Source organism: Cydia pomonella, chromosome 5, assembly GCF_033807575.1.
Source record: "Cydia pomonella isolate Wapato2018A chromosome 5, ilCydPomo1, whole genome shotgun sequence".
NCBI classification, from domain to species: domain Eukaryota; kingdom Metazoa; phylum Arthropoda; class Insecta; order Lepidoptera; family Tortricidae; genus Cydia; species Cydia pomonella.
Genome location: NC_084707.1, coordinates 15,092,290 through 15,111,871, shown reverse-complemented (window position 1 = coordinate 15,111,871; position 19,582 = coordinate 15,092,290). Strand labels below are relative to the sequence as shown.

Here is a 19,582-nt window from a genome sequence, read left to right as displayed (position 1 = left end):
TTTATCAGTTTATGATGAGTTTATTGGTAACAAATAACAAAATTATTGAGTTATTTGTATAAAAACATTACCCCTGGCTTTGAATTAGAAGACAAACACTGTAGCCGTAGCCACCAACGGTTTTATAATACTTTTCGCCAAATTTCACTTCCAAAAAACATATCGCAATAAGTAGTTTCAATTCCCAAATGAACCTTTGGCAAACTTACACTTCACAATTAATTTGTTTGGTTCACATTAAATCATTTGGCAATTTTGGCATCATTTTACTTTGTCAAATTACCTATATTAAGGCAAAAACTCATTTAGCATACGTTTTTTAATGGCAAAACTTATATTCCAAAAAGATGTTTGATCAAATTTTTATTTCGCAAATTTAGCAAATATGCATCTCTATTTAAATTTCTATTTCTTTTTTTGGTGTTAGACATTTTATTTTTTATATAATTTCTACTCAAATTCACGAGCTTTTTCCATTTTTACCAAGATACTGTCCTCAATTTTTTTGTCTTCTATGACCATAATCTAACGGACAAATAACAATTTAATGAAATTTTGGATACACTTTACTAGGGTCGAAAGAGCTCGTGATTCTAACTGGAAATAATATGTATAAGTACCTATTCACAATTTTTAAATGCAAGTTACAGCTTTATGAAGAAATAAATAGTAATAATTTATTGTAACTTGTATGATACAGGTATTCCAAAGTATAAAACCAACGAATAGTGAAATATAGGGTTGTTGCGCTAGTTATCGTCCAGCTCTAGTTTCCGTCCATTTGACTTAGTTACTAATTTAAACTTTATGTCCTTATTAATATATTCATCAATCAATATTTATATATTCATGAACACGAATACAAGAATATACATAAAAGGTTTGAAAAAAAACCTATACTGTCTATTCCTCATAACAGCACTTGTGCTTTAAAATCGCTATTAGCCCAAGAAAATTAACCCGAATATGGGCAATCAGGGGAACTAATTCGTGTAGTTTTGAAAATTGGTATACTTATACCTTGTGCTTTCCAGATAAACAAACTAAAAGTCCTCGAGGGTGGGGGTTGTGCTGAGGGTGTAGAGGGGGGTTGAAGGTTGAAGGGGGTATCTTTACGAATAGCATTATGATTACTACAGTATTAGGACAAAAGTTTTAGGTACCATAAAATTCCCTACAAATTTGGTTATGTTTATTTTTACTCTACGATCAATACTTTAGAAGCTACAGGATGTTTAAGTTAACAGAGAGACAAAAGATAGACGATTTAAGAATACATAGTTTTTTCGTATTTGTTCATCATATCTCAATTTTTTTGTTTAGAATAACCCAGCTTAGTCACCTGCTGAACAAACATAAAAAAACCGGCCAAGAGTATGTCGGGCCATGCTCAGTATAGGGCTCCGTAGTGACCCGTCAACATAGAGTTTTTTGCAAAAAATCAAAAACGGCTAGATCGATCAGGTTCGCTTTAGTTTTCCTTGGAAATCTTTACTAAGCTCTACTTCCACGACACAACCCCCACTCTCGAGGTCTTTTAGTATGTTTATCTGGAGACCACAAGGTATAACTATGCCAATTTTCAAAACTACACGAATTATTTCTCCTGATTTTTTAATTTTCTACCAATCTATGAAAATCAAACTAAGTGCATTAATGCCAACCTACGAAATATTCATTTGCTTCATAAGTCAGAAACACGCATGTGACACCCGTAATATAGCAACACCCATAGAGTACGAGGACCGCTAAGCGTTGCTTGTTAGTCTCCATAGGCTACTGTGGCAAAAATCGAGAAAAAAAATTGTTTGAAAATTTAATTTACCAAAGAGCGAGTACCAGGATCTCATGAGTTACAAGAAGGTGTCGATGTCGCTGACCAGCCGGGCTGGGCGCGTAATACTTTTGGTAATACCTATATGATTCCACTAGTTTAAAGTATTATTTTTCTTGATTCGTATGAAAAGTATTGTACGCAACTTTGTATAAGTAGGTCAAAAATGCTCGTGACGTATTCCTTTAACTCACGCCTCGCCTTTTTTGACCCTTCTTATACAGCGATAGCAAAAAATAGTACTTATTTGCCAGATATTTTTTTAGGAAACCCTAATTTGGGAAAACTTTTTTATAAATTCATTAGTGAACCGCGACCAACCCATAATGCTGGTTATTATTACGGTTACGGCAGTAAGTATCATCATACAAATAAATGTCTTTACCAGGATTCTAACCCAGGACCCAGCTTCGTAGCCAGCGGCTACTTGGGTAGGGGTTTCGGTGGGAGTCTGCCGAATCTTACACCGGAACAGGTGATGCAGCAGAACACTGCTATGTCGCCACCGATCATGTTACGGTTTATTAAGAGGAAATAATTATTTATTTTAAATAAACAAAGTAAAAACGATGAAAAGTTCATTGACACAGTAATCCATGTGCAAGTGCAATACATATTTGTCGTAATAAATCTTGTGCGCCGCCGTTCGCGGCTGCTGAAGCGTGTCTTCAGTGGTCAAGGGCAGCCCGCGGTGCCGGCACCGGCGTCTCGCCTTCCGATGCGCTCTGCCACATCTTCATGGAAAACCATCGCTTCCTTCCTGAATTCCATTTCTAGATTTATGGACAGCAGGATTGGCCAAATGAAACCGTTGGTAGCCTAGCGGTACGGCGTGCCACTTTCGAATCGAAGGAAGGTAGCGGGTTCGAAACCCTGACTCGTACCACATTTATTAGAAACTTATGTTCGATATATCATTTGAGGCGTACCAGTCTCTTTTCGATGAAGGAATACATCGACTCATCCGATTGAGGCCTGTAGTTTCTCTGCCTCTGAGTTGGATGGTCACATGGAACGACTTCCTTTGTTAAAATAATGCCTGTGCCAATTCTTAGAGTTAGTTTGCCGAGCGGACTCCTGGCTTCCGAAGTGAGCCATGGCAAAACGTTGGAATAACTGAGGATGATGATGAGGAATGGCCATAGGCATATAAATAAATAAATAATAATAATAAAAATTGTTTATTTCGGACCATAATCCATAGAAATTGGTTAGTAGCTTCTTAAAAAATTATGTTAGTCTTATGAATAAATATATATCTACAGGAAACTTAACCTAGTAGGTATTGGGTCTTACCCTATTTGTCCCTCCCAATAATCACATCAACCCAGTATTTTGTGAGCGGGCAGTCGAGGCGATCGGCCAACGTCCTTAGCATGCTGTTGCTGCTTCCGCGCACTCTCCCAAGCAGTGAGGCAATTCTTTTTCGCCTTATGGCAAAGAAGTCGTCGGTTCTAGCCTCGGCGAACCTGCCCGATGCGCTGCAGTGTTTAGGTCGCCTCAACAGCATTCTAAGGACGTTGTTGTATTGTACACGCAGTGTATTATAGGCCTTCTGTGTGAAACTCACCCACAGGCTGCACGATATAGATCAAAGGGCGCTTGGAATAAAACCTATATGATGGTTCATCTGTAGTTTATGGTTATCCTATCGGCTTGTTTGTTTATATACCAAACGAACTTTGAACGCACTTTAGTATTGGATTGTAACCTTAAATATCTAAGTTTTTTCACTACATTGTGACCCTTAACTTAAATACAATTGGGAGTTAAGAGGAAAAGGGACGACCGTGATTGCTTATCAATACTAACGTGCCCATTTTCCTCTCTGGTTATTAACATTATGGAAAATACATTTTACATAATTTGATGTATATAACCATATGTATACAACTATGCCCCTTCTCTTGACTTTTTCGAATGTTGGTTATTATTAGAATTAGGATGCCCTTAACTCATATAATACGAAAAAAAATGCTTTGGGTATTTTATTTTAGATATAATTTGGTTGATATAAAACAAATTGTGTCAAAATATTTTCAATAATGTTAATATATAGAGAAGAAAATGAGGACTACGTTTGTGTGAAAAGGCAATTTCGCACGGTCGTCCATGCACTTTCGTCTAGCTTGCTTAACACACCTTTCTGTATTTAGCACTTAACTGAAAACGGTCGCAGCAATACGTAGAAATGAGAGATATCTTCATCGTGTGTCATTATCACGTACGGTATAGCGGCGTCTCTGTCGTCAGTTACTAAATTCAGGAAGGTGTGTAAAGCGCTTTGTTGGTTCTTCTAACATACGTTTCAACTTCATAGTTGTCGCCCAATAATTTATTGCCCACCTTCCAATTGTTTACGATGTTGGTAGCAGCATAACGAATGCAGGTCTCTAGTCGTGAACACAGCTTCCTCCATGTGTCCTCCTCAAGAGCTCTGGATAGTGTAGCAAAACGTATTGTACCATTATTGTAATAAGGAATACTTGTAACAACATACAGAAGCCTGTGTAGTTCGCTAGGATAATATAAATAGAAACAAAACTCAATCCGAATTTACAGCTGTATATGTAAATCCTAGGGTCCATGCCAAATTTCAGCTATTCTAGGATATCGCGAAGCATCCTAGATTTTGTGTCAGTGAGTGGTCAAATCGTATTTTAAATTTAAAGTACTAGTAGTTCGCCCCGAACTGAGAGCTCCCGGTTCGCCATATTACTTACGTCGGCAAAGGATCGAAAACCGCGTGCGATTTATTGCAGTCTGTGGAGTCCTTAACTTATATATTTAAGTCACCACAGAGTTGCAGGTGTACATAGGCTACGGAGACTGCTTACCATCAGGCGGGCCGTATGCTTGTTTGCCACCGACGTAGAATAAAAAAAGAAAGATTAAAAGTTAAAACAAACAGTATATATGGTAAGTCGTAACCTTCCTTGTCACATGTCAAATGCCTCTATATTATGTTTATTTTATTTAGTTTTATCTTGATGATACTTCAAAAACGTAAATTTAAAAAAACAACAATATAAATGTGTAAACCGAGCACTTTCATTTGATACCAAACTCGACAATAGTTTCTTGCAAATATGATGACCAGAAGAGCAAGACCACTCATAAATAGCTTTTTGGTCTTCTAGGCTCTTCTAGCTCCATAACCCCTTGAAAATATAATGCACTCAACTACCTACACGTTTACCCAATTTTATTTCATATAGAACAAAATATTTAATTAAGTTTTGTCCATCAAACTATTCACTAATAATTCAGCTTAAAAAATGCCGGGACGTGCCCTTAGCCAGTCGTGTGTTAGTTGAATGTAAGAACTTCACTCGATTATGGATGAAACTTAATATATTTCATGCTTCTTAACTACATTATGTAAATACACTATTCATCTACATAGGTATCACAGCATCGTATTATTCTTATTATCCTGTGAATTTGAGTTCTCTGGTGTTATCTGGGACGAAGCAATGAGGGCTTAGAAATGAGACGAAATAGTCCGAGAAAAGGTGATAGATAGTGCCACGTCTCGTTATGTTAAATAAATGTAATTGATTTAAATCCGAAATAATTTAATAAAATGAAAATTAAATATTACAAACACGTTAACAAGCAACGTAAATGTAACTTACATCTCGTCCCTACTATGGCTGTTATTAATAAAAATTATTCTGTAAGTGCGTATGTCCATTCCACAATCTGATGTGAGAATAACATTATGCTTTTCATTCTTTTCAGATTCATCTGGTACGTTGACTGGCAAAGCAAGTATCGCCGATGTATGGTGGGCTAGCCTCACATGATCTTTCCGAGGACTAAGTGCGCGCGACGATACGTTGTAGCCAATTTCGTTTTGAAGAATATGACGCACATCCGACATGTTAGTTCCATCATCGGCTAGTAACATTTCCAAAATCATTTTTCCCGTAGAAGAATCTGAAATAAGTACATGATTATTTAGTAGTCTAGAGACCGAAATATGAACAAGCAAATTTACACCATGCTTATTTGGGTAACATACCAATAAGATTATCGAATATGTTCATCATTACAGTCGACGCATGTTCAACTAAAGCATATCGTAAGGCCTTAACCATCAGCTCATTACGATGTGGAATCATAAGTGTCGTGGTTCGGTAACATTCGCACGACTCACCACAGCGGCCGGAGCCACAGGAGTCCGCAGGCCAGCTGTGGCTGGTTTGTATTGTGTCCAATGGTGAGTCCCAGCGAGGCTGTGTTGTCACTCTTATAAAGAAATCTCCTTGTTCACCTCTGAACCAAATCCAGCTGTTGCCTATTTGAGTGCTCAAACAAATTATTTGCATATATAGCTTATGTTCTGGAACCTCTTGACCGCTTTCTTTTGGCAACCCCGGCAAATACATTTCTTTATCAATGAGATACAGCCGTTGTACGTAAAATTTAGGTATCGTATTCTCTTCAAACTTGACCGGAATTGTAGGTTCCGTGTCAGTAATATACAACTTATATGTACCAGCAGAAAAAAATGGCGAGGCCACTAGAACGTCTACTTTGTTAGGCCGATAGAGAGGCCCAGTAACTCTACATTTTCGGTGAGGAATTAATGCACCTATTAGCCCATGGAGCGTAAATATAATATAAGTATCAAATATTCTTGTCTTATTGTAACCATGTACAAGGAGAATAGCATTCTCTTCCTCGACGAAATTTGCTGTGTATTTTATGGATACATACAATTTCTTGTTATTATCTCCAGCAGCTGCTTTTTCAACAGCAAAGTTATTTTTGTTGTTATTTAGTATGCTACAATTAAGAATCAAAGATTCTTGCGTTGTAGTACTTATTGCCACTTGTCTAGTTGAAGTCCTCAATAACGGAGGATTAAACTTAACGTAACCCTTTGGTATAAACATTGGCAAAGCAACAAATAAATGAACAGAAAAAAAGAGCATCTGTAAGAAATTTGGGCTTATAAAGTCTTTACTGGTAATAGGAAAATTAAATTTAAGTTGGTTAAGTGTCTCAATAATCAAACAGGCATTATTAATGATATCACTTTCTTGTTCATCTTCTTTAACTTCGGAGAATATGGCAAAGTAATCCTTCAAAAACGAGCAATAATTCATAATTGCCGATATAACAGCAATGCCGTCTGATAGGTCGGAGGTTATATTAGTAACCAATTTAACTGGTTTATCTTTACCACGTAAGTTGATATGTTGATCTCGGATTTGGTCGTTATACCAACCTATCATGATGTCAACCACGTTCCGAGGTTGGGAAGTTACGCACACGCATTCAAAAAAACAACTATCCATAATGAAAGCTTTGTAGCTCTGCAAAATGAAGTCGACCCAACTTTGTTTACTTAATCTTTTAAAAAGACTGGTATCAGCTAGTAGGTCTTGAGTCAATATAATATCGGCGTTGCACGTTGGAGCAACATATTCACAGTATAAGCTAAACTGTTCGTAACTTAGCAAAAACTTTGCCTGTAATCCCCATAATTCCACACCTCGAGATTTTAACAAATTAATGACTTCTTTGTACGTGTCATGTATCTCTTTAACGCTTCTGAAAGATTCATCGACGCCAAATCCTCTAAAAAATAAATACAGATTGGATGAAACACAAAGTAGGTAAGTTACTGGATGTATCTTTTATTATTAAGTCAAATTAAAAGCAGCCAAATCTTAGCCAAACTCGAGCACCGAGTGTGCGAGAGTTCCGTATAACTAGATGACATGCATTTTTTTTGGTGATAAAAGATGACAATTTAGGACACATATATGTATTGTATTTTATATCAGGTACAGATTTGGCTCATAAAGACGTTCACAGAGGACTTTGATCTTTTTTTATAAACAGACGGACAAATGAGTTCTCCTTTAAAGGGTTCTCTTTTCGTTTTGAAGTACGAAGCTTGGAAAAATTAGTAACATAGGTAGATACTTACGACACCTTATGTATATGTTTCATTAATGGACCAGCAGCCCTTCTGATAAAATTTAAGAATGAGACATTAATTCCTTTTGTTTTTGCGCCACCGCCAGCGGCAGTAAGTGATGATGATATAGCATGAAATGTATCTGGTATTACTGGATACAGATCTCTACGAAATCCTTGTTGAAACATCCACTTCTCGAGAAAATCTACGCAGATGTTCATGTACTCATAAAGATCTTGTTGTGTATCCAAAGGATAATAAGGATAAGGATGATCTTCTGGAGGGACCAAAAAGTTAGAGTGTAGTGTTAGAGGACAACATGTAAAGCAAAAACTAAGTTCAATGTCACAACCCGACCCGCATTCATGGCAAAAACTCAGTATAAAATTCTTGAAAGATTGATTTTCACTAAAAATGATAACTTCGACGGTGACAACTGTGTAATTTTTTTCAGAATTGTTAATTATTTCACAAGAAATAAAATTTGTCGTTACACTACTCTCTTCTTTTGAAACAAAATAAAATCTATCTAAAGTTGACTCTTCTTCTAACATGACAGTAAATGTCCGTCGAATACTAGTCCCTACTTGACAAGGTGGAAATATTATCCTATAAGTGCTTGGTGTCATGATCGGAGTTTGCTTTCTTCCTGTGAAGGTAAGATTGGAATACGGTATCGTCATTTGTTTATCTAAATATAGTACCGCGGTTGCTACATGTTTTCCACGTCCTTTGGGATGAAATTTAACGGACAATTGTGCATCACTTCCTTGGTCTAATTCAAATTTTATGTGAGTGTCGGTTGTCATAGAATTATCCGCTCTTTGTAAGTTCAAACTGAAATTAGGTGCCAGTTTAGCCGTTAAGATCGCTACATACAAATAATATTTAGAAATGTTTGTAATAGTAAACTCTATGGCATTATTTCCGTTGGGTTCATAATCCATTTCGAATTCATCAACAGATATTTGTATCCAGGGTACAGTTATTACCCCAATTATTCGACAAAAACTTATATCCTTGTTCAAGCTCTTTAGTTTCACTTTAGAGTTATTTTTGTATTGCCTGAAATTATGAAAATGTACATTTTAATAGGTAAACTTTTGATGATCGATGAAATTTTGAATAAGTTTCGTACTAAATACTAACTCTTCGTGTTCCCCAATGTAATGTCGAAGTTCTGTACTTGAAGATCTATGGTCTGGAGGGCCAAGTAGTCCATTTATTTTAAAGGGAATATACATCTCATATTCCCGTCGAAAAACATCATGGACTCTAATAAACACAGTCTTGGACTGACTACCTTCGACGAAAAATTTAAATATTCTCTGTTTTTCATATCCCACAGCTATATATACGTTAAACATGTTATCGTCACCTGTGTCCAAAACTTCTATAACACTTCTTAACGTACTGAGGTTTAGAAAAGTGATTGGTACATACGTTACCATATCACATGGTATCCGAGCCATGTAAATATTTTTCGGAGAGATTAGTATTTTGGGTTCCAAGACGTTCCCACTTACAGGCAAAACCAAATTTTCTTTATTGTTAATTTTAACATAAATATCAAATGCAAATTCCAAGACACAGGGTATTTTAACTATTATTTCAAATGTAATTATCATCTTAGGTCGTATTGCTCCACTCATTGGTTCTATTTTGAGTCCAGGGATTAGAGGTTCAATTACATAAAACACAGCAATTTCCCTAGAGGAATTCTCAAGTTTAACTCTTTCAACTGTTTCTAAATTTAGAGCAATATCTTTAAACTGCACAGTTGGTTGTAAAAACTTGATAGAAAGTTTTCTTGTAATTACACTTAATTCGACCGGAATCACTTTTTTATCATTTGAAAATAACTCTACTTCGTGTACTTTTGATTTTGTAAGTTTGCAAGCATAAATGACATCTGACATCTTTGAAGTGCGACTTGGGATTAAACTTTTATGTGGTATTATTTCAAAAGGAGTATCGGAAGTTATACCTTCCCAGTGAATTGTTACAGGGACATTAAAATAATTGGATATTTTTAATGGTACAGAAATAATGAAACTTTCATTGGTGACCATACCGAACTTTAAAAATTTGTCTTGGACCAACACTGTTGGAGTTCCCACTTGAAGTTTATATGGATGTTTGCGATGATATTTGTTATCTATCGTGTAATTAAATGTTTGTATCACTAAGCCTTCCACAAACCCTCGTCGTAGAACCTTTACCCTTGCTTCTGTAAATGGCACGAGTTTTAGTTTTAAATTTCGAACTTTGTTTTCTGTATAAAGAATGTAATCATCCTTACATAAATTTATGGTGATATCGTAGTCTGTATTATTTACTATCGTTATATTATGCTCACCATAGGTATCTACGCCAACTCTTCCAAAATCAATGGAAAATGGCAAAATAAAAACATTGAAAACGTCATATGTGTTTACATGCTTTGGGGGTCTTTTGCAAAAATTGTATTTGTTGTTTTGTGGTAGTTTTATATTTACCGATTCTTCTGAATAACATCTAACAGTGCCAGTACAAAACTTCTCTTTTGCGGAAACTATTCTTTTTGACGCTTTGCATAGCTGCCACAACTCCATAGCCTTAGCTTTTTGTTTTAAGTGCTTCTCTATCTCTTCACCCACGTAAGTGTATTTGGTTTCGGGTTCAATTAGTTTGTGTAATGATTCCACAATTACTATCTTTTGTTTTTTATAAGGCATCACATTCAACTTAACATTAATATTATATGTCAAAGAGTTTTCATCTATTGACGACTCAATGAACTCATCGTCGGGATTTTTTATCTTGAAAGTACAACAGTGTTTAAATTGAAAACAGACGGGCCTTATAGAAATAGTGATGTGTTTACAAGCATTCGGGGCTATCGTAAAACTAGCTGGAGTGACGATGAAACCTGTAGCCTTTATGCAATAAAATTTAGCCGCTATCACGTTTGAGTTGTTTCTAATACGTACATGCCTGGTAACTGCGGTATTCATGACAACATCTCCAAAATCCACTACATGAGGATAGTGCGCTATGTCACAATATTCATAGCGACCGCAAATATAGTAACGTCCTATTTCAGAGTGAAATTCGTTATTACAACATCGAGTTCCATCTACACGTATCAAGCGAAGGTCAAACACGAGTTGATTTCCCTCTTTATCGTGCTTTGCTTTGGTAATGCATTCGTTACCGGGATTAAAAATTATTCTGATGACGCTATTATTCTTTTGCTGTATCTTGTAGGCTCTATGAGACGGAGACATGTCGCGGGCATCCTCAAACTTCTACAAAATAAGCGTCATTATCATTACGTATAATAAACAATGTTAGAACTTGTTTGTAAGTTAAAATTCATAGCTGAAGCAGATAATAATAATAATAATTCAGCCTATATACGACCCACTGCTGGGCACAGGCCTCCTCTCATGCGCGAGAGGGCTTGGGCTATAGTCCCCACGTTAGCCAAATACGGAAGTAAACAATATTTTAGAAAATTATTAGTATAATTCATCAGTCATACACACACAATTAATTAATTGCTAAGACATTTTCGACCATAACTAATGTCCTTCACTGAGTATGACCTGACAAAGTGTAGGAGTTCCACAATATAAGTTATATAATCATAGAAATTTGACGTTTCTGGCGGTATTACCACAATTTGTCACTGTCAATTCTGCTGAACTAAGCAAAGCTTGTACTATGGGTACTAGGCGACGATATAAATACATAGAAAACACCCATGACTCAGGAACAAATATCCGTGCGCATCACACAAATAAATACCCTTCCCGGGATTCGAACCCGGAACCACCTGCTTCATAGGCTTACTACCCACTAGGCCAGACCGGTGGTCACTGTATCTTCCTACGAGTATTATAAAAGATGAGATTATAATGCCTTACCATCAGTACACCGTTGCAGGTCGTTTTAAAGTAGGCAGACGTATTGAGATCTACCTCTACGTCCAGATCTATCGATGTCGATAACTCTACAAATGAAGTAGGCACCTCGATAACTTCAAACCGATTGAAAACATTGTCCGGGTGGAAATGATGACATGGCAACATGTCGGTTTCATATTTAGTCATTTTATAAATTTACATACTCAAAAAACCACACTATGCACAAAAATAGGTACAAGATAGAAATATAATGACGTAATTTTATAAATAATCAATAAGTCAAAACATTTGTCATTAGTTCTATTTAACCTTAAAACTTACTCACCTCTTTATAACAAATAAGGTCTAAATAATAAGGTAAGGTCTAGGTAATGTCTGCGGAAAATTATCAAAGGATCCCTTAGTACGAGTGGTACGAGTAGGGACTTATTTATTATAGTCCCACGGTACGCTCAAGAAGGTTTGTGTTGTGGGTACTCAGACAACGATATATATTTAAAAATACATAGAAAACATGGAATGAGTCATGGCTCAGGAATAAAGATCTGTGCTCATCACACAAATGCATGCCCTTACCGGGATTCGAACCCAGGACCATCGGCTTGATACTCATAGGCAGGGTCACTACCTATTAGGCCTGACCAGTCGTAGTCGTAGACCAGGTACATATTATATGCTGTAAAAGTATTGTTTAATGTACTCACTTAGACGAGTACTATGAAAAGTACGTATCAAGGAAGTTTTTAACTAAAGCTGTTTTACTGGGTTTAAATGGATATTTGAGGACATAGCATCATTTAAAAACTTCAAAATTGAATAACGATCGCTATAATTTCGGAGTTCCCTTTCTTCACAAGGATGCCAGATGAGTAGAAACGAAGTGCCCTCGCGAACGGGATAACGTGCTGCAGTAATATTGTAGATGGATGTAAGCACCGGGGGTGTGTCGTACGACTCCGCCAAATTAGTTCGGGGCGGGGGAGCTGCCCGCTACCCCGCCAGCCTAGGGGTTTATCAGATTCAGGGGATAAAAAATGACTTCTCAATGGGAGGTAGCAGGGCGGTGACGAGTAGTCTGCGTCGGCGCTAAGCGAGCGTGGGCGGCGCTGCCACGTGGGGCTTTGGAGCGCGCCGGGACGCCCGCCGCCGATGCCGCTCCGTTTTGATGCAGTAGAACCCAAAACATTGTTCCTGCAACGGAATGACTTGTAGAGTGAAGCTGTGTTTACCGACGTAGTGCATTCATGGAAGGATACGGTGACGTTGAGTGCGTGTCTCGTGAAGGGCAGATGGACACTTTAGAAACTATGCACCCGCTGGATCCACCGCCGCCCGATGTCCTGTTGGCACTGCTCGCAAGGAACAAAGCGCTAGAAGGTGAGACCTTTGCCAGGGATATTGAGTATTCAAATCAGAAGGTTACGGTGCACTCATTGGAGTCGTCACTCCACATTCTTGGGATGCTAACAAAAGCTGCCCTTCAATTATAATTTATTTATAATACAATTATATACCTACTTAAAAACAGTGACCTACATATTCCTTTTATTATTTTATGATAAAAGCCCAAGTAAGAAGAAATGGTTTAATTTATAGGATTTGTTTTTCAAGTTAGACACATCTGATAACTGTTTAGCAATAGTAGATTGTTAACCAAGGGACGAAAGACACCCATTTCTATCGAGGTAGTTAGTCAATAGCACCCGAGTTCAACACTTTAGTTTTTATTTCGAATACGAGGAAAGTAAAATACATGTGCATTTAAAAAACACGGCTAAGTACTTTAGTAGTATTCCTTGAAGGTAGTTTCAGGTAAAAATTTAGGTAAAAATATCGTTATTTATGAAATGGGGAGTTAATTATCAGAATGCAAATTATACAACAAATCCATTTATATCCACAATTTAAATTGCACATCGTAATAAAAAAAGAAAAAAAACATACTTAGAAAGCACAGTGCTCTAAAGCAGAAACGTATCATTTTCTGCACACCTTTTAGAACAAAAACGACCCACTTTCAGAACATGAGAAATGAAAAGTAGATTACTTACCTACTCTCATTTTCATAAATATGAGTATCATGAGATTATGACATAAAGTAGATAATTGGTACATTCCGCGTCAATGATATGTTTACACTTTTTCACCTTACTCCTTTGTAATAAGGCAAAAAGTGTGACCATATCTTTGACGTCGACTGTACCTACTTACGTTTATTTTAGAGTTTATAAAAGGCGAAGTTTTTAAGTAGTACGAAGTACCTAAGTAACAATAGGCGACAAAATAGAAAGGCTGCGGCCTAAATAAAGTACCTACACATCTCTTTTGCGTAAATGTTGTCGTGGCTAACATAGTTGTTTCAACGCTTGTTATACATTACTAAGATATGGAGATATGTGCCTTTATTTTCCAGTATAAACCGGTACGTTGCATCTTAAACAAACAAAAATGAAAGATAACTAAAAGCTGTTCACTAACTGCGCCAGGGTCATTACCAACATAGTTCTTCCTGTTCCTTATACAGATACTCCAATCAAAGACGTGTAGTAGATGTGCCAATAATTTATTAGGCAATATCTTATACTGGAGCACTAAGGTTCACAAGATACAACTAATTATCATCGATGGATATTCATGTTTAGCAAAGATACATTGATTGAGTAAGATGCGTAAAATCTAAGACAATTTCGTGCTTCAAACTTGACAGGTGAACGAGTTGGCGCTGTACAGCTCCATACATTTTGCGGTAACTCTGGTTGTCAAAAGTTGACGTTTCAGAATTCAGTGACCGCAAAGCATATGATATGGCGCGTTACAGCGCCATCTGTTTTTGATGTCAAACTAAGGGGCACGTTCTTTTTAATCTTTACATATCTATTACAATCAATTCTCTTTAATGTTGAGGAAGTGTGTGTATGATTTAGCGAAGGTATTAAATTGGTAGTTAAGCACGAATGGAAATTAAACATACGCGTACAACTACAGATATACATAGGGACAGATAGCGGAAGTTTCGTAATAAGGTTCTAATCCTAACTGTCATCTTTCGGATATGGAACCTTAATGAAGCATTATGATTAAATTCATAAATTGTGCAGTCTAGAGTATTATTATATTAAAAATACATCCGGTAGCCAGTGAAATAACTACCGAATGGCCTTCTAATGTTGTGTATAACGCCTTCATTGATTGGTCTAGTAACAATGTTTTAAGTAGCTACAATACTTTTTTCAGCAAAAAAATAATGTCATATGGCTCAACATAAGTGACTTAAGTGAGGCAAAGATAAGGTCGCTAAATTGGTGCTACTAAGTGTTAATGTTAACCTTTTGTTAGTCTTATTGAAATACTGTTCTCAAGATCAAGAGGAGCCAACGCCACAGTTAAGTTCATTATCTATCAATCATATCAATCATCAAGCTTGCTACAGTCAGCGTTAAAAATAGCATATCAAACCATGCGTCAAAATTATTAAAGTAAAAAATATTCCAACAAAAACAATTTCATGTAAAATGTTGCCAAGACGAAACCGAAGTTATCAGATCTCACGTAGAGCCAAACTTCTAACTCTACAACTTAGTCAAAATATGTGGCTTGGCCGTTTCGTTACTATAAGAAAAATAATGAACAGTGAATTTTTAGAGTTTGTGAAGTTAGGGCTTGTAGAGTTAGAGCCTGGCTCTACATGAGATCTGATAACTTTTTGACAGTGTTAGCCTTATAATTTCGACTTGGCAACATTTTAGATGAAAATATTTTTGGTGGAATTTCACTTCTTCCCTTAATTTAAGAGGTGTGGGGGGGTGAGTGAGTAAGTCAGTGACGAAATCGGGTTTTTTAGATATCAATAAAATATAAAGTATAAGAGCTATGCAATTGAAATTTTTTATGTTTAATAGGTCCACTATTGATATCATATTCCGATAAATTTATTTATCTAGGATAATCCCAACTCAAGTTACGAGGGTTCCATAAAATGACGAAGCGCTCCGAGAAAAGGTAGGTAGTGCCCCTGCGCTTCGCTTGGCTCGTCGTTGCGGGGGCGCTACCGTGCCCTCAGATAATATAAGATATCTAATATGGATACGGTTTTAAAATAGGCAAGTCGGTGGAAATCGAGTTTTGTGGCCAAACCCCCCCCCCCCCCCCCCCGTACTGCGGTACGAGACCAGCATCTCTTTTTTACATATAATGTTTTTGATAGGATAATTATTCCCATACTAAGAAAAAAAATTCTTACTCGGATATAAATATTATTTATTACCAATATGCCTGGACTACATTTAGAATCCCTTTTTTGAAACCGATTTTCATATCGTACGCTACAATTACTGGCCGTCGACACGTGTCAGGGTTTTTGAAGCGCACGCGGCGGGGCGGTGGCGGTGTATCCGTGCCTCAACTTTATATGGGCACAGTATGGGCTTTCACTGACACACCATCGGGCTTCGAGTAATCAAGTTAAGTGCTCTTCACAGTTGTAGGAGCGTCGATGAGCGCTTTTTGATTTTAACGCCAGACAAGGTAATGACCGGCTCCTATTATTCCGATAACGTTGCACTTAGCAAATTGTGCAAACAAGTGTCGCGTGGCTTAAAAAATATACATTGAAGTCCATAAAAGAACTATTTATCTATTTCATTTTGTGTTTATTATGTTTATTTTCATTCAGTCTTTGTATATAACTACCACTAGTTATCACGTAATTCCATTGTTACTGAAACTAGTTTACCTTGAGGGTTTATAACGGCTGCTAGGTATATTTTTTTTTGATACCAAGTTAGAGTCTTTTTATTAAGGTACTTAATTGATTATAAACAAACAAGCCATGTGACTCGGTCAATCGGCTAATGGGCAAATTACTTCCCTAAAAAAAAAAACAGTACTACTTATCAGATAACTGTCCTCGTAATGAAATATACAGTAATTGCAAAAACAAAGTTTCGAGAAAAAAGTGATTAAAGATTTTTTGTACAATTTTACACTAAAAGAGATGAAATTATAATACTTTCCGTCGTATTGTTTAGTTATTGATTACAATCTGTGCGACAATTTGGTTTAAAAGTCGAGTACTGCAGTATATCCTTATATATTGGTATATAATATAGACGATGCTAAAAATACATATTATGAATGCAGAAGGTACATGTTTCGAATACTGCATTTATATCTTGGTTACATATGGAACTGCATTTCATATTAGTAAGATGATTTTAATATAATTATTATTTATGGATGAAATGCACCAAACACGCATCATATTATGTAATTTTATTTATATAATGTAAAATGGAAAATAAATAGCTATACTAATAAATTGGCTATTTCAAAACAATAAATTATAGCGATATTTCCTAATTACTGAGAAAAAAATATGTAAATAAAAAATATTTTACTGAAGTGTATATTTTATTCATACAAAAGTGCATTAATATAACTATAATATATATTAATGCACTCTTATTTTATCTTACTTTTTATATAGAACTATAATATCATTGTTTAATTAGGTAGGACCTCTCACATCAGTGATAATCACAGACTGATTTACTAGTGTTACCTGCAGTTTTGACCCCAGCGACAAGCCGAGCCTGTGGTTATACGAAGGTAAAACGCAGCAACTGCACTTGCTGCGTTTCACCTTAGTTTAGCGCAGTAGATGCATTTACGTGGTTTTAACACGCAATAAACAGCAATATCGTACATTTTACTTGAGTATGATGTACTAGCAGCATTTCATTTTTGTATCTTAAGCGTTTTATGAACAAATACTGCGTTTTTAGTAACAAAATTTCTGGGTTACAGCCATTAAAAAAATGAAAAAAATATACATAGATAGATTCAACGACGCTATTTTTCATAGAAAGGCAAAATCGAAATTTTGCCGATTACTGCATTTTTCAATACGAAGGCAGATCTAATATACTTATATTGAAAGTGCTGTGAGTTTTAATATTTTTAGTAAAAAAGTACAATCATAGCAACAGCATCAAGACCAAATTGCGTAGGCATCTACTCATTTGAAACAACAATCTTAAATATGAAAATATTAACCAGACTTTTATACCTATTTTCCTGTGAATTCGTAATTCACATCAGATTTTAGGTTGATAATAGAAGAGAGATTAACCACCAACTAACGTGGATTACATGAGTTTATCAATACTTTCCCTTGGAAAGAACCCCTACTAATACAAAATCATTTGAAAGCCTGTGATTACTCGGTTAGGGCGCGTTTAGCCGGCGGCCTACGGTTATTATTTCACTAAACTACATTGTATGAAAAGTAATAATTGTTATTGTAGTGTAATTTGAAATGCGCGTATCAGTCAACAATTGCGTTGGATTACTTTGGCGTGGGAATTTTGAATTTATGATTTAATATTTGAGAGATTTACCTAGGTAGGTACTTAGCCGTGCCACCGCATTAGTAGTATTTATTTGTGGCCGCCCATGCCTAAAGGATCCTTATGGCAGGTATTGAGTTAAGTATAGATCCTAAATCTACGTTAAATGAGCTATCTGATACAAAAAGTATCATGATCCTAAGTCTCATATTTTTTATTTAAAACATCAAACTGACTCATGTTAAAATTGCACTTTTGAGAAATCGTTAAAAGAAGTTTGAAACTAATTTTAAGTATGTTCCCATTGTAAGTTACATAGATGATAGATGATGATTGATTATGTACCTCAAGGTGTTATTCTTTGAAAATAAGTTATGTTTTATTTAATTTGACTTCCAGGTTGTGAAAAATCTGCCTTTGATTAGAGCAAGTCGCTTATAAGAACGAAATTAAGAAAAAATAAATTTTCGGACTGTTCTTTAATATGTTGCAGTTTGAACCGTAGTATTTATTTATATATTGGAATTCACGTCTTAGGATAGAAATAAAACCACAAGGTTTACAAAATATATTTTTTTAAATTAAAATGTCATAATGATTATATTTTTCATCTTCCTCTATAACAATAACAATTTTTGTACAGTGACTTCTAAATTATATTTAATCAGGCTATAGAAGTATCACAATAGTATTTTATGCAACAGTTGTATAAGAAGGGTCAAAAAAGGCGAGTGGCGTGAGTTACAATGTGAGCCGGAGCCGAAGGCGTAGGCGAACATTGTAAAGGAATACGCCACGAGAAAGCGTTTTCCTACTCCTCTACTGTTATCTGTCATTTATGTATTCATTAACACGAATATAAGAACATACATAAAAGGTTTCAAGAAAAGTCTATATTGTCTATTCCTTATAACAGCACTTGTGCTTTTAATCGCTATAACGTTACTGTGATTAATGGCTACCAACCTAACAAAATCAAAACGAATACAGTTTTAAACTAAGTGCATTGCTGCCAACTTACAAAATATTCATTTGGTTGCATAGTAAAAACAACTAGTTCATAAGTCAGAAACACGCATGTGACACCCGTAATATAGCAACACCCATAGACTACGAAGACCGCTTAGCGTTGCTTGTTAGTCTCCGTAGGCTACCGTGGCCAAAATCGAGAAAAAACTGTCCAAAAATTTAATTTTGCAAGTAGCAAGTACCAGAGCCTCATGACTTACGAGAAGGTGTCGCTGACCGGCCGGCCGCGGCCCGGGCCGGGCCGCGTAACAAGGTATGCTCGCGCGTCTTAGCTATATACTTTTGCTTTGTTTACCTAAATTAAGTTTTATTTTTGTTGACTCGTAGGAAAAGTATTGTATGCAACGTTGTATAAGTAGGTCAAAAAAGGCGAGTGGCGTGAGTTACAATGTGAGCCGGAGCCGAAGGCGTAGGCGAACATTGTAAAGGAATACGCCACGAGCACCCTTCTTATACAACTGTTGCATAAAATACTATATTATTATTTAACTAGTTTTATTTTTCTATTTAGAAACGATTTGAG

The 19,582-nt window shown here is 36.1% G+C and overlaps 2 protein-coding genes across 2 annotated transcripts in view; one reads left to right on the top strand and one right to left on the bottom strand.

Moving 5' to 3' along the window:
- Nucleotides 1–8,860: 8,860 nt before the first annotated feature.
- Nucleotides 8,861–12,008, bottom strand: LOC133518228 (uncharacterized). Its single transcript, XM_061851860.1, has 2 exons — nucleotides 11,684–12,008; nucleotides 8,861–11,062 (listed from the first exon to the last, which is right to left on the bottom strand). The coding sequence occupies exons 1-2, from the start codon at nucleotides 11,867–11,869 to the stop codon at nucleotides 8,861–8,863; spliced, it is 2,388 nt and encodes a 795-aa protein (XP_061707844.1). The 5' UTR covers nucleotides 11,870–12,008.
- Nucleotides 12,009–12,629: 621 nt separating this feature from the next.
- LOC133517800 (LIM/homeobox protein Lhx3) overlaps nucleotides 12,630–19,582 on the top strand; it is a 74,339-nt gene continuing 67,386 nt past the window's right edge. Inside the window, exon 1 of the mRNA XM_061851230.1 lies at nucleotides 12,630–13,060. Within this exon, the coding sequence (XP_061707214.1) occupies nucleotides 12,928–13,060 (133 nt within the window). The 5' untranslated portion in view covers nucleotides 12,630–12,927. The remainder of the gene's footprint in view (nucleotides 13,061–19,582) is intronic.